General features: G+C 34.6%; 5 protein-coding genes across 7 annotated transcripts; 3 read left to right on the forward strand and 2 right to left on the reverse strand.

The window, feature by feature from the left end:
- Window positions 1-2,455: 2,455 nt before the first annotated feature.
- On the forward strand, window positions 2,456-3,319 carry LOC130982261 (citrate-binding protein-like). Of its 2 annotated transcripts, none has more exons than XM_057906197.1 (2): window positions 2,456-2,777; window positions 2,866-3,319. In XM_057906197.1, exons 1-2 carry the CDS (start codon window positions 2,706-2,708, stop codon window positions 3,214-3,216), a joined length of 423 nt encoding a protein of 140 aa, XP_057762180.1. In that variant the 5' UTR covers window positions 2,456-2,705; the 3' UTR covers window positions 3,217-3,319. The 2 variants fall into 2 exon arrangements, with proteins under 2 accessions (XP_057762180.1, XP_057762181.1); XM_057906198.1 differs by having other exon boundaries at window positions 2,456-2,675.
- A 1,775-nt stretch (window positions 3,320-5,094) lies between these two features.
- LOC130982262 (uncharacterized) lies at window positions 5,095-7,741 on the reverse strand. The gene is made up of 4 exons (XM_057906199.1): window positions 7,669-7,741; window positions 7,387-7,526; window positions 7,098-7,159; window positions 5,095-6,471 (listed from the first exon to the last, which is right to left on the reverse strand). The coding sequence occupies exon 4, from the start codon at window positions 6,322-6,324 to the stop codon at window positions 5,281-5,283; it is 1,044 nt and encodes a 347-aa protein (XP_057762182.1). The 5' UTR covers window positions 6,325-6,471; window positions 7,098-7,159; window positions 7,387-7,526; window positions 7,669-7,741; the 3' UTR covers window positions 5,095-5,280.
- Window positions 7,742-9,681: 1,940 nt separating this feature from the next.
- LOC130982263 (F-box protein CPR1-like) lies at window positions 9,682-11,773 on the forward strand. Of its 2 annotated transcripts, XM_057906201.1 has the most exons (3): window positions 9,682-10,111; window positions 10,370-11,000; window positions 11,254-11,773. In XM_057906201.1, exons 1-3 carry the CDS (start codon window positions 9,767-9,769, stop codon window positions 11,307-11,309), a joined length of 1,032 nt encoding a protein of 343 aa, XP_057762184.1. In that variant the 5' UTR covers window positions 9,682-9,766; the 3' UTR covers window positions 11,310-11,773. The 2 variants fall into 2 exon arrangements, with proteins under 2 accessions (XP_057762184.1, XP_057762183.1); XM_057906200.1 differs by having other exon boundaries at window positions 9,682-11,000; window positions 11,254-11,772.
- Window positions 11,774-12,952: 1,179 nt separating this feature from the next.
- On the forward strand, window positions 12,953-17,220 carry LOC130981565 (uncharacterized). Its single transcript, XM_057905149.1, has 2 exons — window positions 12,953-13,144; window positions 13,253-17,220. Exons 1-2 carry the CDS (start codon window positions 12,997-12,999, stop codon window positions 17,218-17,220), a joined length of 4,116 nt encoding a protein of 1,371 aa, XP_057761132.1. The 5' UTR covers window positions 12,953-12,996.
- Window positions 17,221-17,495: 275 nt separating this feature from the next.
- Window positions 17,496-19,223, reverse strand: LOC130982265 (protein ROH1-like). The gene has a single exon (XM_057906202.1). It carries the CDS (start codon window positions 18,913-18,915, stop codon window positions 17,779-17,781), a length of 1,137 nt encoding a protein of 378 aa, XP_057762185.1. The 5' UTR covers window positions 18,916-19,223; the 3' UTR covers window positions 17,496-17,778.
- Between the last annotated feature and the right edge of the window lie 1,244 nt (window positions 19,224-20,467).

Here is a 20,467-nt window from a genome sequence, read left to right on the forward strand (position 1 = left end):
TAGCAAGCATACTATTTAAATGATCATAACAATTAGCATTTTATCTTAGAAGAAAAAAATATTAAAAAATAAAAATACAAATTAAATTATTATTGTTGTGAGAAACAGTTTCTAACTTTCTATTTTGCGTGCGTGAGAGTATTGGAAGAGATTTTGTGTGATCTCATCTTGGCGGTATCTCCTTCGCTTTCTAGATTCATAGGAGGTCTCAAAGTAGATTCGGGAACAGACCCGATTCATGAACAGGGGAACCATAAACTATAGATTCTCCAATCCCTTGACTTTCACTTCTCGCATTGAAGGTTAATGAGTTAACCCACTAGACTAGAGGGAATCGGCCAGCCGCGCCCTTCCATTAGCAGTGAGACCTTAATGGCCTAGTACGACCAGACAGAAATAGGTTACTCGGGCAAGTCTTCTTCCAGCGCTGGCCTTCTTTCGGCTTAAAGCAGAGCAGCAGACAGGGGAGATCGAGGATAGGCCCAAACGGCAAGAACGAAAGCTCAGAAACTGACAAGCATATACTACGATATGGGAATCGATTTGTCCCAACCTTTCTTTGATTCCAGGATCGATAGCAGCTCAACTTCCGGCATTGATGAGCTAGAGGAGCAAGCAGAACGGGAAAAAAGGGAAAGAGGCAATGAGTTCCACTGCCATTACTTCAGTTAAGTGCACGCCTTCCGGTAAAGGTAGTCCGGGGAATGCCATCAAGCAACCAATGAAGTCTTTCCTTCAGCCATCAAGGAATCAAGCAGAAAGTTCCGTCTTTTCAGGTGAATGGGCGAGTTCCGGGAAAGAAAGAAGCCCGCCCGAACCCAACAAGTGAATGCTATGAATGAGCCTTCTTCCCTTCACGAGTCAAATTCATTCTATTGAACGGGGTAGGAGGCGGCTACGCTGCTGGGTTACGGACCTGGAACGACGATTCCCGATAACGCATTCAAATGACTGCCTCCTCTGATCGGACTTCGTTCTTGAGTTACTCGTTTAGCTCCCGAAACCAGCCAGACTATCGGGGGCGGGCATTGACACCCCGTCTACATCGCCTTCTTCCTTAGCTGTGCTATTGATGACCAGGGAAGTATGCTTGATGGCTTCCTGGTTTCATCCATATCCATACCATAGGTCTATTCCTTAAGTGGGTCTAAGACTATCAGACAGTGACAGAGTGAAGGATCGTAGATCAGTAGCTGCTAAGAAAGACTAGACTCTAAGAGAAGTAGCAGCTATGAGACATACCTTGTTTGTTTCTCAATGCTAGGATTTACTCCAATTCATGAGCAGCCCGTGCCCATGAATGCCATTGATAGATATCCCTATTTAGGTCTTCCAACATATTGATGAAGGACCTTGATGGAAGACCTACGATATTTCTTTTATTACTTTGGAACTAAAGCTTATGGCTGATAGGTTCGATCCTTATAATATAATGAGAAAGTCCAAGACTCCCCTTAGTCTCCCCCGTTTGTTCTCGTGCTTAAGCTCGTGTCTAATGTTTTTGTGTATAAAAATTTATGTGTAATTTAATTTATTTTTAATGTGTATTTATATTTTAATATGTATTTTTATATTAACAGCTGATTTAGTAATTGATTTTAATGTGCACTTAGTTAATCATTTGACCAACTTAAATTGATTAATTAAAAAAAAAATTTATACTATAAATTTTTTGGGTTCTTTTCTTCAATTTAACAAAAAATTTTGCATAGGCCTTTGTCAATGTAGTTAAATCGATACAAAGAAGTCTCATTTCTATTATTGTGTTTTCCTTTAGAACGGATATTATTGTCTATTTCAAGTTATATATTATGAAAGAAAAAAAAAAAAACTATTCTTATTCAGAAGAGTGTTGGTGATCTGGACTTATGCCCACTGCCTGGTTCAACAGATGCTGTCCAAAAATAAAAAGCATAATGATGGTCAGGATAAATTTGTTAATTATTAAATGTTTTTACCAAAATAATAAACAACTTAATGATTTGAATTATATTAACCAGATAGATAAATATTAAAAAAAAACATATTAAACATTTTTTTTGTTAAAAAATAAAAAATAGTTGGTTTTCAATCTTTTCTTATTCACAACATATATATCACCATGTAATATTTTTGTTTTGATTTAACTATGCTAAAATTTAAGTGTAGCGGCATTATTTCCAGTTTTTTTGCGGGCCTTAACCTGCATTATTCCTCACATGAAACTCCAAGAGAAAATACTACATATTAAGACACTGATGATGATCATTGGCAGCGACATATATATTTCATATAATTAACCAAGCCCGTGAATCCGGTTAATTATTATTTCCTTATACTAAACAACAATCTAGGGGTTAGTTGGCTCAACTAATTAGGATAAAATAATAATATGATGATTCATTCATAATTAGAAACTAGGAGCTATATATGTATCTGCCACTGCTGCTAAAGGTTTCATCATGGCTGTGAAGTGTAGTTGTTGAGCAAAAAGAAAAAAAATGTGCAGCTCATCATGCAATAATCATTCTATTCTATCTATATCTATGTTTTTCTTCTGTTATTTTGTGTAGAAAATTTCGTAGGGGCAATAGCATATGGAGATCCTGCTCTTGGATTTAGCCCTGTTCCTTTGACACAAGCTAATTTGAAATTGTAAAAACCATATGACATACCATTGGAGTATTGGACCAAAGGTATAGCTATGAACATGGAATCCATCGATTATGCTCTATGCCAACGACAAGCCTCGTGAACCAACCATCCGCATTCAACCTCGCACGGAAATTCGTATCTTAGTATAATTAATTATTTTCAATATATCAAAATTATACTCTTCTTGTATTTTTCCTTGTGTCGCAAGTAAACTTTAATTTAATATTTCAGGGGCTTGACTACAACTCAGGGGTGTGGCAATTTGAAGGATATGGTTTTGTACCAAATGGAACATCTGGTGCTACAATGGCACAGATTCATGGTGCTGCACATGGTGCTACCACACTTATACTAAGAATATATAATTATGGAGAAATGAGATACTACAGCAGAGATTTAGTGGCTGAAAATCTTTATGACAAGTGGTTCAGACTCAATATCATTCATGATGTTGATGGTGGAACCGTTTCAATATTCATTGATGGAAAGAAAAAGTTTCATACATGGAATCAAGATGAAGAAAGATCAAAATTTATAGATTATAATAATTTTGTTCATTCAATAATAATCCATTGTTATTAGTATTCTCTGTTTAGTTGATCCAAGATCCAAAATTAAGTTGGTTTGCTCTCCAACCCAAATTTAATCAAATTGGTTGACCATATTCTATTTCTAATTAATATGTTTAATCGATGCTAAATTATTGGATTATATTATTGATTGAAATGTTAGCTGCTAACTTATTAGTTAACTAACTAGTACTTCTCAATAAATAATAACACTTAATATTCGGCACATCTAATGTGTACAAAACGAATGATGAATATTCTAGGATCCGAACTTGAATATTATTCAGAGCACTTCATGGTGGTTGGTCACGTTTGCAGGCCAAAACCTCCATTCACTCTACGACATATGAATCAAGATTTGTAAGGCTTGTATGTTTGCTATCAAAATTTTGAGAGATATGGTCATTAGAACCTTTATGTGATAATGTATCACATAGGGGGAGAAAGAAGAAGCACCCGAACCTAACTTATAAAAGAAGATTTGCAGCAGAGTTTAATAGAGATTACTTTCTTCATTTATCCTAATTTGGAGTGGCAGAGAGTTGGGGAAGAGGAGAAGAAAGCAATATGCATCCAAGAGAAAATAAGTTACCTTTGGCCTTTGCCTTAGCCTAAGATGGGTTGATTTTGGTGATTAGACCTCAACCTTTTTGTTTAACCCTTCTCTTTCTTTCTTCTTTGGTGAATACTTAGAATGAAACTCTCTCTCTCTCTCTTTTCTGAGTTTTGATCGAAATTGAAAAAAAAGTAAACGTTGCTTTGAAGGCCTGAGTGAACTTCCATTCGGGCTTGGGTTGGCTTTCATCCTGATCAGCCCAAGTGAATTCCTTGCTTTATTTTCTTTGGGCTTTCTTTGTTTTCGACAGCCCACCAGTGTTGGTTTTATTTTCCATCCTATTAGGCTGTTGCTTTGTTTTTCTTTGACCTGCAATGTTTAATCAAATTCAATTAAAAACTAATTGGATGTTTAACACACTAAACATAATGTTTGTCATCATCAAATTAAGGAAAAGTATGTGGAACCAAAATGGGATCAGCCAAAAAATAAACAAAATCACATTAATCTTAATTAATTTAATTTTATTTAATTTTCAATTTTTGTTATTAATTGCCGTGTTCAATGAAATCACTCCTTGACTAATATATTTTAAAAACCCAAAAATCACTCCTGGGATTACGGAACACCTCATTAAGCCCGATTCAAAATTCAGCTTCCTTTTGGTCAAACCCGAATCATGTATCTGCTAGTCAAATGTTTAGAAAGCTTACAGTTGAGAGAAGCATACATGAGGCTTATGTGGAAGCGATTAGGAGCGCCAATAAGTTCATATATATTGAGAACCAATATTTCATTGGAGGGTGCCAGTTGTGGGAGAAAGATAGTTATAGTGGCTGTAGAAATCTGATTCCAGTTGAGATTGCACTCAAGGTGGTTAGTAAGATCAAAGCAAAAGAGAGGTTTGCAGTGTACATAACAATACCAATGTGGCCAGAAGGTGTTCCTGAAAGTGAACCAGTTTAAGATATACTACATTGGACCAGAGAAACAATGCAATGATGTATGGATTAATTGGAGAAGCAATACAAGAAATATAAAAAAACATTCATTTAATATGAAAAAAAACATCCCAATTGTTAACAAAAGAAATATCCAATTATATTTTAGTAAAATTTAAAAATAAATATGAAATTCTTAAAGAAATAGAGACATTTACATTTGTAATACAAAAAAATTTAAAAAATATATAAAAGAACATCTGTTTAGTATGAAAAAGAAACATTCTGATACTTAGCAGAAGAAACATCCATATATATTAACTCGTAGAGATTTTGGATTCACTCAAAAAATATTTGGCTGATTTTTGGCTAATACCCTTTTGGTTCCCTAGCATTATTCAAATTAATTTAGTTAATTTCTTAACTCAACAACCGATTCTAGCCTCTTTCTCTCCTTTATCCCCTCTTCATCTTCTATCTCAAGGATGACAAATCTAGACTGGTTGACCTTCCTAGTTTCTTTTCCATTGTTACGACTTGTGCTGGCTCCCTCTTTGTTTCCCTCTTTCTTTCCCCTTTTTTATCGTTGAATCAACATCCATGGGCCAAAGTTGTTATCTTGTTGTTCCATCACATCCTTTCCCTTTGGATTATCCTTTTTTGCATTCCCAAACCCTTTCAGTCTTCCTTCCTCTTGTTCCTTCATGTTTTCTTGTTGTCTCTCAACTTCATTTTCTTGATGGTTGTTTTGTTTTGCCTCTTCCTCTTTTTTCCGTTTCCAAATAACACAATCTTTTTGTTCATGATCAATTTTTTCACATGAGAAGTAAATTTGGTGTATTTCTTCATACTCTATTTGATACATTTTTTCATTTATCATGTACTTTTCCAGCAGAAGTTTAGTCAGGTCAACTTCCACATACAATCTAGCAAATTTACCTCTACATAACTGTTGTGTATTGTGGTCCACTTTGCAGGTTTTTCCTACTAAATCACCAATTTTTCTGAGGATTCTTTCATTGTACAATTCTATGGGTAAGCCTGGTAATCTCACCCATGCTGTAATTTTGTCAATGATGGTCAAGAGCGGATTGAAGTTCGGTTCCCACAACCTCACTGCTAGGCAATGGTCGTATATCTTCCAAGGGCCTACTAAGAGTGCATAATCCATGTCATCCTGAGCATAGAATTTTACAAGATAAAATTCATTACCAAAGTCTATGACATCTATACCTACATAACTTTCCCACATGGTTTCAATCCTCTTTTTCATAGTAGCATAGCCAATTTTTCTTCCCATTAGTTTGACAATAAGAGATCTCCACCAAGGCTTCAATAGTTCATTTCTGGTGTTCTCGCTGATGATGATGTTGTACAGCCCATCTCCCATGTCCTCCACTATGATTTCATTTTTCTCAGATCTTTTAGATTGCTCATTATTTCTATCTTCATTCGCTGTTTCAGGGATATCTTCTTGATCGCTTTGCATCTCCTCATCTCTAGATTCAGAGTCGAGAATCGTCCTCAAGCGAGTCGTCCTCCAAATCTGATATCTTCCCTGTAACCATGTCGGCGTAAGATCTTTCTCCAGATTGACCTTCTTTGTGATGCATCCAATCTTCATCGCGAGGGACAAGAACCGACGATTCCGTAAATCCTGCTTCTCCTTTTTTTACCTTTTTTATGCTTCTCTGGAGAAGATCTTGTTCTTGTTCGGACTGGTTGTCTTTGTCCGGAGCTCTTGCCGGCCTCCCGTCGCCGGACATGGTGGCTGAAAACGGTTAAGGCTTGAAAGATCGCACTAGTATGGAGAGAAAAGTCTAACGGCTAGTTTTTTGTTCATATGTTTATATTCATCAATGTTAGTATGTTATCGTAATTACATATTTATTACACCTATAGTTGCACAATTATTTTTCAGCCTAGAAAAGAAAGAATTAAAAACATGAATAGATTTAAAAATAATGTTATACATCCAAATCTTTTTGTTAACCAAGATCAACCAAATTAGTCTAACTTAACGAAAATAAGTTACAGCTTGCAATTCCAAGTCTTATCATTTAACTTGGTTGGACATAATTCATAAAAAGACTTGGATATATAACATTACTCTAAATTTAAATTTAAAGTCTTATGAAAGCAAAAATACAGAAATAAAATAAAAAGAAAATATCCATCAAATTTAGGTGAAACTTGTCGAAAATTCATATCATTCTGCTAGAACTATATTGACGCAGAGGCAATTTTCAAAATCTGATGTATAATATACCCTTCTCGTTAAGAGTTTTATTTGAAGACATCAACAACAACAAAATCAATAAAAGAAGGAAACAGAAGCAGGATTAGCAAAGGAAGCACATGAAATTCAGCTGATACTTGCTCTTAGTCACTACTTACTTCCGAGAAAGAGCCTTCCTCCATTGAAGCATCAAAGGTCAGATCACCATTACTTATACAACCTGAGAATATGGTGAAAACTCAAGGAGAGTTAACTTCATGTGAAGTTGATAATTGAGAGCTATTGACTGATTTGACTAAATTTTTATCTAACAGCTCTCAGTGTAAAGTTGATTCTACTTGAAAATATATCGGACAAACAAGTAGTGGATAATAAAGTATAGTGAGCAGCATTGGTGGTTGTAATATCAGCTTGTTCCTACAATGAGAGAGCATTCTCAAGCAATACCTCAACTTCGCCCATTGTAGGTCGCTCATCTCTCTGCATGACACTAGTGAATACCTGGCAACATTCTGGTGCAATCTTTCTTTTCAGAATTGGATCCATTATCTCCTCAAGAGTTTGCCCTTCATTATGGCCTACCACGTCTAGTAGAACCATGCCAAAGGAAAAAACATCACATTTATCAGAAACAATACCATTCCAGACATACTCCGGAGCCAATCTGAGACACTAGACAGATAGATGAGATTAATGATGATTTCTATTCTGATCTATTGGGACTCTTACACTTTCACAGATGTAATATATCTGCAATTTTTGCTTTGTGAAATCAGTGATAGAAATAGCGGGGGAAATATACAGATACTTATCAAATAATCACTAGTTTGGTTCTGTACCCACCTACTCTGCTGCTTCGCTTCTTATGTTTTCATTATAATTGCATCTCTTTTTCTTAGCTTAACGCGTTCCACCAAGTCAACAAATGGAAATGGAAATGGAATTTGCCTGGAACGTATGCTTTCTTATATTTACATTTTAAGGTCTTTTCTGCTGCTATCAAATCCTCATGGTTAAAGAATTAAAGTCAAAATGACCATACCATTTGGTAACATAAACAGCCTGTCAATGCAGAAGTCAAGAGAAAATTAGTGGGACAAAATGGTATTTTTGGAGTACCTGTTGCTATTAGAAACAAAATTAGATGCTTGCAATCTGAAACACTATATTATATTCATGTGAAATTTTACTTGATTAGATTGCAATGAAATTAGCATTGGTTCTGCATCCAGGATAACAATACCTTTAACAATGAGCCCACCATTTTTGTAATCATAAATTGATAATTGTGTTGTATGTATTTGAGAAGGGAATGGATTCATTCTGGTTCTCTCAATTTTTTTCGTTAATTCTTTTGTAAAATATGATCTCTAACAGTAATCATATATTTTCAAGTAGGACAACCAAATATTAAAAAAATATTAAATAATAAAAAATTATCATTGAAAAAATAATTAAAAAATTGAAAAAATTTATTTCTATTTAAAAATTATTATTAAAAATTTTCTAATAACTTAACAAAAAGATGGAACCAAATAAATAATTTTGATAATTATAAAAATACTTTTTTTAATCCTAATTTCTCTCCACATTTACTCTTGTTTAGGTTAAAAACACTTTTTTAATCCTAAATTCCTCTAGTAGCTCGTCTTTCAAGTATATTTTTTTCTCCCATCATATTTAATTTTAGAGTTTTGTTTTTTAACTTTTTATGGTTAATTATGAGCTTTTTTTAATGGACAAAATAAAGAACTAAATGTTTAACTATCTTTAAATTAAAATAATAAAATTTACGTATAATAAAAATTACAAATTTAATAATAATAATTTTTTTATTTTATTATTTTACCAATTTTTTTACTATATATTCTCTCAAGATTTTCTCCTTTAGCATCAAAGCAAAAATACTTTTTAAGACTCAATTTTATTTAGTAGCATATTTTTTAAGTACTTTTTTTTTTTCTGTTTAGATTAATTTTAGAGCATTATTTTTTTATTGTTTATAGTCAATTATGAGTTTTATTTTAATTCTAAAATTTTTTCTTTTCCTATTTCCATCACAATTGTAATTTTTTTTAGTTATATGTAATTGCAATAAGAATGTCTTGTCTTTGTATAATTATGAATATAGTTTAGAAGTTTTTAAGAATAAAAAATCATACAAGTTTTATTTTTTAAATATGTCTTTTATGTTACTTAATTAAAAAATTATTTTTTAACCAAATAAAATTAAAAATACTTTTAATATTTAAAAAAAATAAATATAAAAGTAATTTACATAAATAAAATAAGTAGAAAAAAATGTTACGCAAATATAATATTCTAAAAAATGCAACAAAATTTTTAAACTATAAAAAATCAGATGCAAATACAACAAAACTAATTACATGTAACTCACGACACCTTAACTCGGTTTTCGATTACACGTAATCCGCTAGATTTTATGGCGGATTATTTTCAGAAGCTACAAATACATAAATCGCTACATCCTGTAGCGGTTTATGAACAGATAAGCCCAAAGCGTATTCTGCGGGACCCTATAACGAATTATGAAGGAGTTGGTGTACTATATAAATCGCGATACCCTACAGTGTGCACTGGAGTACGTGTATTCAGGTTCCGTGTTAGAGTGTCCGAATTGCGTCTAATTTTTTAAAATGTTGTATTTATGTAATACTTTCTCTCATCCGTTTTATTTATGTAATTTGCTCTAAATAAGATCTAAATGTTAAATAACTTTTTAAAAAAATAAAAAAATACTTCTTGCGTTCCCTGGGTCCTCTGTTTTCACTTCTCAACGCAATGCATTTCATTTCAATTTCCAAGCATGGATAAGAAGAAGCGGAAGCACAAAGGGAACAAACCAAAACAGCAATCGACCATGAAGAAGAAGCAACAGCAGAATGAGAATCACAAGAGCAAGAGCATTCACGACATTCTCCCTCTTGAGCTGATTCACAGAATCCTACTTAGGGTTCCTGTCAAAGATCTCGGTCGCCTCAAGTGCGTTTCGAAGCTTTGGAACACTCTCATTTCCGATCCCGATTTTGCAAAATCGCATCTTCACCTCTCTGCCGCACCCACCCATGTATGCCTCTTCATATATGACTACTCCAATGCCTTTTCCGTTGACATTGAGGCAGTATTTCACCGCCACACTGCAGTAAAAGAGGTATCTCTCCCTTTCAAGATGAACACACCTTTTGATTTTAAAGTTATGTGCTCCTGCAGAGGGCTTGTTCTCTTACACCGTGCCCCGCATTTTTTAATCGTATGGAACCCACTAATTGGATCCAGCAAAAAAGTTTCCTACTCTCACATTGTTTCTCGTAGTCGTCGCAAGTACTTTATGTTTCCCGATATTGCGTGTTTGTATGGATTTGGTTATGATGCTTTACAAGATGACTACTTAGTTGTTGTAGCTTCTCAGGATAAGAATGACCAAGAGCACTTTGATTGCTTGTCTTTGAGAACCAATTCATGGACTAATCTTGATTTTGCACTCTCCAAACCCTTGGGTACTAGCAACTGGCAATCTCGTGGGTTCTTCTTGAATGGCGCTATTCATTGGGCGTCTTTTAGATTTTATAGTATTCTTATATTTGATTTGAAGGAAAGAAGTTTCTCAATCATATCTATGCCTGAACAAGTGATGGGTTATATCTTTGGCACTCATCTCGTCCTACTAGGAGGGTGCCTGGCCTTGTATTCTAATGATCCCAAAAAAACTAACATATGGGTGATGAAAGAATACAAAGTGCATTCATCTTGGACTTTCTATCAGATTCCTCGTGGAGATGTTGCGCCTCTATGCTTATCCAATGGTAGTGACATTGTTGCACAAGATTCGGTTCTGTTACCTATAGATCCCTACTTAAGGTTGGCCAAATATAATGTCAGAGGAGAGCTCCTCCAACACAGAATTTCTTACGATCATCATCTGGCACATGTTAAAGCTCGTCCGATATCTATGTCGTCCAGAACAAGCTACATTGTATACACAGAGAGTCTCGTGCCAGTCCCCAGTGAGATTAAGGATAAGGATAAGAAGAAGAAAAATGGTATGTAACTATTCTTCTAAGGTTTGTACTATGTTATTCCTCATAGTCTTCATTGCTTTGTGATTAATTAAAAATACCTAGCAAGATGCATTATAAATCAAGTTGCAATCAGATGCGGGTTTTGGCTGTTTGCATTTATCAATGCTTATGGAATAACTGATCACTGTCTTGCTTCCTGAAGCCTATTCTTGTGGTGAGGGGTTTTAAGTTATTTCTTTTTTCATGTCTAATCTGTGCTTATTTTTTTTTATAGGCCGTCAGAATCAGAAGAATGATGTCAAACAAGAAAAGAGAACTAGGAGCGAATGAGTCAACAGAGACACTTAATTATGTTGTAAATAAAGTGTTGGCAAGTTCTTCCGGAAGAAGCTACTAGAGAATTTTGTTTTATTTTGCTTTTGCATTAAAGTATGATTTCCCTTTCAACTATGAATGTAAAAAACTGGAACATTTGAATGAGCAGATAGAGTTTCCTCTAGTTATCCCTAAAATTTGGTATCGTTGCTAAACAGAGTATTAGATTTAAAATAAGAATCATGCTGTATTGCTGTTTAACCACATACTCTCACTGTCTCTGAATTTCGGAACGACGAGGACAGCGATTGTTTATCGATGAGGCAATAATCTACAAGATGCCATGTTATGCAAACTTACAAAATCAATAAATAACAAATTATGATTTAAGCATCTGGTATTTTACAATATACCCCAGTTTGTTGAGGAATCAAGAGGCTTTCTTTACCTTTGTTGACTGAAGATTCTTCCAGAGCAATCTACATATCAGATATGCTTTTTTGAGTTAAGTAAAACAGAGTCAAAAATCACCTAACTCGGCATTTTAAAAAACTTTTGAAAATTAATTATTCAGTTTTTCTTACACTAAATTAACTAAATTTAAGTTTTTGCCCCTACAGAAACAGATTGAATTTAAATTATCCTCATTTTTAGTATAAAACATGATTGTTTTTTCAACAATTTATAACATATATATATATATATATAGGTTTAAAAATTAATCAAATTCATGATAACAAATTTGGAAATGATGGCTAAAATTCAAAAGAAGTAAATAGATTTATGTCTTTTAGTTCAGAATTAAAATTACAAAATAAAATATATAAATACAGACTATAAAAACTAATTTAAGTTGATTGAATGATTAATTCACTTGTCTTCTTAACTAAATATCTTTTTAAATCGTACAAGGTAAGTAGTAACGGCAAATTCTTATTATCTGCAATTCTTCATGTGCATTGAAGATCATATGAATCACAATGCCTCAATCTAACAATCACATATGCATTACATACACATGGCGGCACATGCAATATAATTGATAAAGGCTAATAATGCATGTTCTTGATTTGATCTGATCTATATGTTAAACCTATCCGTGAACGGAGGACTGTTTGGTTGGTTATAAATGGAAAGTTAGTTATGAAACTTAGTTTCAATGTAGTGTTACATGAACTTTACTACTACACTAGTTCCTATTTCATATGTATCCATGTACCACTATAAATAAGAATATGCTATAAATATGCCAAAATTCTAATTGTGTAAAATAGTATGATTTTGTCTTTTAGTTGAAACTATATATATAGGAGACATATGATGATGTATGATAGATATCATTGCTTTTTCCAAATTCCATTCATGTCGTCAAATACACTTGTAATTGAGAATAGAAAACCAGAGGGTGGTATACTAATTAAGAATTAAATGATTATATTGGAAGATACACATAAAACAGAAGCTACCAAATTAGTTTTCACTTTAATCAATAAAATAAAAGTAAAATGGTTCAACTTTAATCATATCAGAATCATGTAATGTTAGGCTTTTCCTTGATGCATTGTAGGTGCAAGAAAAGAATATATACTTTTCCCATGTATTAATACTAACTACACAATAGAAGTATCATTTCTTCTATTTCTGGTTTAAATATTCAATCTTATGCATGCCCTTGTAAGAAAATATTATAGCAGCAACAAATATGGAGCTTGAATTAGGACTCAAAATCACTAAAACAAGAGATGACATTACCTCCATCTCTCAGTATCAGTTAGCCAAGGATCGAACTGGACCGGTTTTCGAGTCTAGAGAAACAAACACCATGTTCATCCTCATTGCTCATCTTAAAGGTTAGTCCAAAAGATTTCATAATCTTTCTTTTTGTTTATTTAGTTTCTTGCCATTTCATTCAGTATGTAATGTACTATTTGAATTGAGAAGCATCAATTAAAACACAGGTTATAAGAGGAATAATATTGACATAAAGATTAGTGAAGATGGTAGTAAGATATCAATTAGTGGAGAGAAGCCAATTCAGGAAATGATGATGATGGGGTGGGTAATGCTCAAGAAAGATGTTGAGATTACACAGTTCAATAAGGCCTTCAAAATTCCTGAAGGGGTGATTTTGGATCGGATCAAAGCGAAGTTTGATGAAGAGGAATCAATATTGAAGATTGTAATGCCGAAATCCTTGAAAGGGATTTGTGGGGCTAGGATTGAAGAGGTCAAGGAAGATGAATCTGATGGAGAGAGATCAGAATTAGAGAAAAGTGAAGCTGATCACATTTTCAATAGCACTGGGGAGACAAGTGAAAGGGGATTCAGAGAACCTGAAGTTCAAGAAATGGAGGACAGTGAAAGCGTTATGGAGAAGGAAGAAGTGTTATCCAAAAAGATAGAACATGAAGCAATGAAGGAATCAGATTCAGAGCAAAATGTAGGAGATCATATTCCACAGAGCATAGGAGATTCAAGTCGAGAATTTTCTGAAGAGTCTGCGGTTCAACAAATGAAAGAAGCTAATGTTGAAAAGATGCTTGATAAGGCCAATGGATTTTCTCAGGAGAAGCATGGAGAGAGGTTAGAGAAAGAATTTGAAGAACTTAAGTCTGAAACTGAAGGTGTTGAGGAAGTTATTAGTATGGAAAGATTTGAAGAAACAAGAACATCAGAACTGGACAAAACTGAAAGTTTTGAAGAGACCATCAAGAAGGACATGAAAAGGCCTAAGAATGAAACTGTCGATGGTGATGATGAATGTGAACAGAGAACAGAGAAAGCTAACAGGAGTATTGAGGAAAATACCTTAAATGAGACCTCAAGAAAGGAAGATGAGGAGTCTGACAATAAAAGAAAGGTCAAAGATCGATCATATCTGCCGGACATTGTTGTCGAAGGAGTATTCGATGCAATGCAGGAAAAGGTTCCCAAGAAGGTGGCAGAGGCAATGGCCCTAGGAGAGAATGAAAAACCTGGATATGGTGGTGTAGTGAAATTGAAAGAAGAGGGATCTATAAGGATGAAGTTTGAAGCAAATAAGGTTGTTGAGGAAGACATAAGTAGGGACAGAAATGAACAAGTTAGAGTGCCAAAAATGAAGTCAAGGGATCTACCAAGTGTGAAAGAGAATACTCATGAAAGAGGACTACATGGAAGCGAAACACAAGAGCTTCCGGAGGGAGGGAAAACTAAACATTTCAAAGAAGAGGGTGCGAAAATTGAACAGTCTGTTAAGAAAGTGAATGGAGAGAAAAATGGAAAGATTGAAGCTGAAGCAAATGAAGGTTTAAGGAGAGACTTGACAAGGGATACATTTCAGCAAGAAATAGATGATCCTGATATTCAAACTAAGGAAAGTGAACAAATTCTACAAGAATCGACGGGTAAAGGAGGCTTTGAAGCAAGCATGGCCGAAATAAAAGATGCAGGAGAAGTAAAAGAAGAGCTGGTCAAGCAGAAGCGTGAGGCAAAGGTGGGGGAGACAGAAGATGCCGAAGATGGTGCGAAACTTGAGCCGCCTATGAAGAAGGTGAAAGGAGAGAAACATGAAAAGATACAAGATGAAACAACTATGAAAGGAACAAAAGAGCCTGAGATTCAAATTAAGGAAAAAGATCAACAATGTGTGCTGGAAATGAATAAGCGAATGCTTGAACTAAGCATGGCAACAATTGAAGAAGCAAAGGAAGCAAAAGAAGAGTTCATCAAACAGCAGAGTGGGGAAAAGATGGAGGAACCTAAAGATGTCAACAATAAGGGTGCAACAATACAACAATTTGTGGAGAAAGAAGCAGGGGAGAAACATGAAAAGACACAAGTTGAAGCCAGTGGGGATCTGAGGGAAAATATAACAAAGGAACCCAAGATTCAATCTAAGGAAAAAGATCAACAAAGTCAACATGATGCAATGAGCGAGGAAAGATTTGAAGCAAGCACAACAGCAAGAGAATTTCCTCTGCAGAAGAATGGAAGGGAAGGACCAAATGTTGAGTCCACAGAAAAAGAGACAACTCAAGAGTCAGATAGTGAAAGAATAACCAAGACTTTTCAAGAAGTAGCCAAGGAAAAAAATCCAAAAGCATTTCTTGTAGGAACTGATGAAAGAGATGCGAAAGTATTAAATATGGGAGTTAAAAAGACTGAACAAGGGAGTGAAAAGAAACATGACACTGAGCTGTTATCTCAAGAAAATCAAAGGAAGGAAGCTTGTGAATCAAGAAATCAAAGTGTGAACCAAGATATCGTAAAGTCAAAGAAAGCAAAAGAAGCAGAAAGTGCAGATCAGTGCACTTATAAGAAAGAAAGAACTGAAGCAGCTGCAGCCATAGAAGATCAAATGGCTAAGCCAAGGTTTCCAACAACTCAACAATTTGAGGTTGAAGAATGTACATTACAAGAAGACTGCAAAAAGAAACATGAACCATCTCCAAAATCACAAAAGGAATATCATACAAATGATTTGCGAAATTCAATCGGAAGGAAGGAGCAAGAATCCAAGCATAGGGAAGTTTTGAAGCCAGAAGTTCCTCTAGAAGAACTCCTAAAGAAAAGCGAGCAGGAGACTAGAAAAGACGAATTTCAAAAGGGAGAAAAAAATGAGGAGAAAATGCAAGAAATTGAGCAATCCAAAAGTAAATTTGATGACAAAGATCAACAAGATGTTTGCAAAGAAATTGGAGCAGCAGAGATCATAGGGAGAAAGATGCCCGAAGCCAAAGAACAATATGCATCAAATGCAGGCTCAACAACTGGAAGGAAGGAAACCGAAAAAGATTTGGAAGCAACACATGAAACAGAGAAATGCTTGGTTCAAAACCTTGAAGATAAGAAGCTTGGGAACAGGGAAGAAATTAAAAAGACCATTTCTGAAGAAAATGATGAAGTTAAATATGCCGCAGAGTTAAGAAAAAGAACACAAGTGAAGGAGCATCAGAGAAAATCAGAAACGGCTGAGAATGAAGCAGAACCTCCCAAATTGAAAGAGCAAATTATTGAATGGAAATCACCAAAAACAAAAGAGTATGTGCAAGAATCAACAGGCAAAAAGCAACATGACTATGGCACAGAAGACACAAAACTAAGTCAGCAATCTACAGATGAAGAAAACAGAACACCAGAAAATGCTATTGATGAATTACTAAAGAAAAACACTGACACAACCTACAGAAAGTCAGTTGAGTCGGTGGATCCCTCGGAAGATGAACGAGTTGAATCTTTTCAAGCACATATCCCAGAAAATCAAGGCTTCGAAGATAATCAGGAGGGAACCAAATGTCCCAAGATTTCCACCGGCAACCCTGATAAGAAAGGATATCAAATAACAAAGGATATAGATGAAGAGTTGCTGAGGAAACAAGACTTATCAGAAAAAATTGTTCATGAAGAAAGGGGAGTGCAAAATTTTGAAAACAGAGGAGAACCTGAAGAGGATCCCAAACAACTTCGCAAAAGAGAGAAGGTAAAACCAATTCAAACTGCTATAGATAAGAAGCCAATAATAATGGACATAACCCCCGAGTTTGAGAAGGTCAACGGATTCAAACAAGTTGCAGAAACAATGCAGAAACCTCCAACAAAAATTGAAATGATTTCAAAGAAAGGAATGGATAAACCACAAAGAGATGAAACACCACCTCTGGCAAAGGAAATCAAAAGAAAAGAGCCTCCTGAATTATTATGGTCAAGCATGGGCCCTGAGAACTCTCAGGTTAAAGAAGACACAACAGATGAAGGTCATGAAAAGTGTGACATAATAGAGGTAGAGAAGCAAAGAGAATGTGAAGAGGAAGATGTAAGTGGAGGAAACAATGACAAAACAAAAAGGACAAAGAAACTATTTGTTCCTTTGTTCATAGCAGGATCAGCCCTTCTTGTGTCTCTAGTATTTATGTTTGTGCATCGCAGAAGAACTAAAAGAAGGTAACAAAAATTAAATTTATTTTTCCTTTTATGCTATGATAAAATATCTTATGTTACTTTAACTTATACTCAGATCAAATTGAAGTTCACATTGCACACCAATTTTGAACTCAAGCAAATTGTACAAATAAGAGCATGAGGAAGATTGTTTATCTGCACACAAATGCTTGGAAATGCTACAACTTGTTCTTTTGGTGTTATGTATTTACCAAGCCTTGTAATATTTGTAGAAAAATAGATTATACAACAGCAGCATTACAAACCAAAAAAGACAGGGGAGGAAAAACAAGCAACGCAGACCATGAAGGTCAACTTTAAAATGTCTTAAACTCTATACAGTTTAGATGGTATATAGATACAATAAACCTCCCCCTTACCACAATGTCATTGTGATCATCAATTCAAATATATGGCCTATACAATCTCTCTATCCACCTCTTACTTCTTCACAACTTTTCAGTAAAATCAGGTTATTTTATGACATTATGTTAAACATCAACAAACTAACCCAAATGATTATTTTATTCAGCATAGCTTGTTGGCCTAATAAGAGAAAAGAGAGTCAAGTCCCTACTCGGCCGCGCACAATTACATGGAACACCTCCCTTACTTGGCGTTCCAACGGGTCTAATCCATCCTTGAGGGCCTCAAGAACATGTGAAAGATCTTGCACTCTTTGTCTAACCTCCTCTCCTTTCTCCTCAGCTAATGGAAACTGCAAAGTGTCAACCAACTCATTCATCACCCTAGCACATTTCTCAATCTGTTGAATCTCCCTCAGCAAGCCACAAGCATTCTTCCTCTCCTTCTTCTTGGAATCCTCCATGATCCTCTCATGGAGCGACAGCAACGGCGCAGACCAAGGAAACTGTCTCGGAATCAAAATGTGGAGCTGCAATCTGCGATCCTGGCATGGAATTGCAGCCACAAGAGCCCACATTACAAACAACAGGACCGAGCTCATCGTATAAACCGGCATAGCAAGGCCATTTGTGGCCACAAGATCATTACTCTTAGGGGGGCACAAGCTGTTCCCAATTGCTTGGAGCTGCTTAGCAGCAGACCAATTCCTCGAAACGCTCCATGAGAGCGATCGAAAATGGCCCACTGATCGGTGTTGGTAGTTACTATTTTGATTGTGAATTTGATACAAATCCTTAGTGGTAGTGTTTCTACCAAAGGATCTATTCCTAAGAGCCATGTAAGCACTAGATTCCTTATCATCAAACATACAATTAGCCAAATCAGCGAGAGCCTTCTTGGCACGGCGGCATTGGCCCTCACCAATGATCCTCTTTTGATCCAATGCACATAGAACAATCTCTAACAGCCTCTGACACTGCTTAATCTGTTCAATTCCGTCACGGACGGCGTTGCAGAGATCAAGGGCCTTCACGCAGCGTTCAAAGAAATCAGAAACAATTCGGTCCATTGGGGGCTTCATGACCTGAGCCCTGTGATTGAAGAAAATCATCCTCAATTCGTCTTGGCATAAGATGAAGATATCAAGGAGCTTCCTCATCCATGCGAGTGAAAGCAAATCATCATTTCCAACTGCGGCCAGCTCAAGGAACCGCAACGTGACTTGTCTCTGGAAGGTTTCTAACTCCAGCTCCAAGCTTGAACCATCCATGGAGTGAACTTGGTTTCCACGGATAAACATAACAGAGGAACCTTGATCATCCATCATTGCAGACATTCCCTCTTTAAAACAAAACAGAAAAAAAAAAAAAAACAAGACCTCTTTTTATACGTAAGACTCTGACTCAATTGCCAAAATCTTAAATTGAATTGAAAATGTTGAAAAGGTTCATCATTTCAATTTGAAAACAGAGGTTTCCCATTAGCCATTGCAATTTGGGAACACCAATAATTGAAAAAGAAAAAGAAACAAAAATTTGGTTGAAACCCACGAAGAAATTGGACAAGGAATGAGAATGCAACCAAAAGTTGGAGATTTTGCCACAAATAGATAAAATCAGAAAAAAGAGAGAGAGAAATTCAAAATGCTTGTGGAACCCTAGTGAGAGGGAGAGGGACTTATATACTTATATTGAGGATCATTGGACCGCGTTTTATGGTTGTTGGAAAAAATAGAAAAATGAAAAAGTGTAAGGTCAAAAAGAATACTATTACTAACAAAATTAAAAATTATATTATAATGATTGGTTAACAGGATTTTAGCTTTTGATCCTCAGTGATTAGTGAAAATTAAGGTTTCGAAAGATACACACGGATCTCGCTCACACGGTTCGGACACGGTGGCAAGAACATAGATTCTTCCAAATGTTTTACGGCAAAAATATTAAAAAATTAGACTCAGATGAAGTATTTTTTTTTTTTGGTGACTTCTCGGAGATGGAGCATTTATTTAATGCTTTTTAATTTTGATATTAAATTTATATTAGTATTTTTTAATAATGTGTGAAATTTAGTGTATTTATAGATATCACAAATATACCCAAAATTTAAATTTAGCTCTCTTCAAATCGGATCATCAATTTTCCTGTTCCCAAAATTCAGTATCTCCTATTTATGTTTTGAAATTTAAAAAATAAAGTCGACTTCATATTAATTAGAAACACACAGGTTCTTCGTAACTATGAATAATACATCCAAATAATTTATATATAAAAAAAAATGAATCTTTATTTAGAGGATAGCAATTAAGATGAAAAAAAAGTTGATATTTTTTATGTCATTATATATTGCTATATATTATTAATATTTAAGGTAGATATCAAAATAATCTTAATGTTTTTTTGTCTTATTTATATCTCAAATATTTTAAAAATAATTTAATATTATTCTTATTTTAATGTCATAAAAAGTACTAATTAAAAGTTTATATCTTTTCAAATTCTAACTGTTTATGTAATTTATTAGAGAAAAAATGATTTTATGATTAGTTTAAATTTTAAAAACAATTCAATAATAAATATATAATTCAGATCTATCTATATAGTAAAAATATGCAATACACTTATAATTTAATAAAAAAAAGCATTTAAGTAACGACATCTATGGTTGCATTTGAATTTTTAGGATTAGTTTCTTCTACTAAATTAGAATCTCTCATTTTAAAGGTCAAATAAAGAAAGCATCATGTAGTTTGGAATGTAGCAATGTCAAAACTCATAACAATGAATAAGTATATTGGATTTGAGCCATTGATTTTGGGAGAAAGAAAGAGAGAGAGGATAATTGGCCACCTTATTTGGGGGCAATTATGTCAGAGTGATTAGGATGTT

Source organism: Arachis stenosperma, chromosome 5, assembly GCF_014773155.1.
Source record: "Arachis stenosperma cultivar V10309 chromosome 5, arast.V10309.gnm1.PFL2, whole genome shotgun sequence".
Taxonomy (NCBI): Eukaryota; Viridiplantae; Streptophyta; class Magnoliopsida; order Fabales; family Fabaceae; genus Arachis; species Arachis stenosperma.

Bases quoted from the DNA above. Each gene is read 5' to 3' on its own strand.
- LOC130982262 (XM_057906199.1), bottom strand. From the start codon at position 6,324: ATGAAGATTGGATGCATCACAAAGAAGGTCAATCTGGAGAAAGATCTT.
- LOC130982263 (XM_057906200.1), top strand. From the start codon at position 9,767: ATGGATAAGAAGAAGCGGAAGCACAAAGGGAACAAACCAAAACAGCAA. The intron at 11,001-11,253 runs GTATGTAACTAT...TTTTTTTTATAG, and splicing joins GGATAAGAAGAAGAAAAATG to GCCGTCAGAATCAGAAGAAT.
- LOC130982261 (XM_057906197.1), top strand. From the start codon at position 2,706: ATGCTCTATGCCAACGACAAGCCTCGTGAACCAACCATCCGCATTCAA. The intron at 2,778-2,865 runs GTATAATTAATT...TTAATATTTCAG, and splicing joins GCACGGAAATTCGTATCTTA to GGGCTTGACTACAACTCAGG.
- LOC130982265 (XM_057906202.1), bottom strand. From the start codon at position 18,915: ATGTCTGCAATGATGGATGATCAAGGTTCCTCTGTTATGTTTATCCGT.
- LOC130981565 (XM_057905149.1), top strand. From the start codon at position 12,997: ATGGAGCTTGAATTAGGACTCAAAATCACTAAAACAAGAGATGACATT. The intron at 13,145-13,252 runs GTTAGTCCAAAA...ATTAAAACACAG, and splicing joins CCTCATTGCTCATCTTAAAG to GTTATAAGAGGAATAATATT.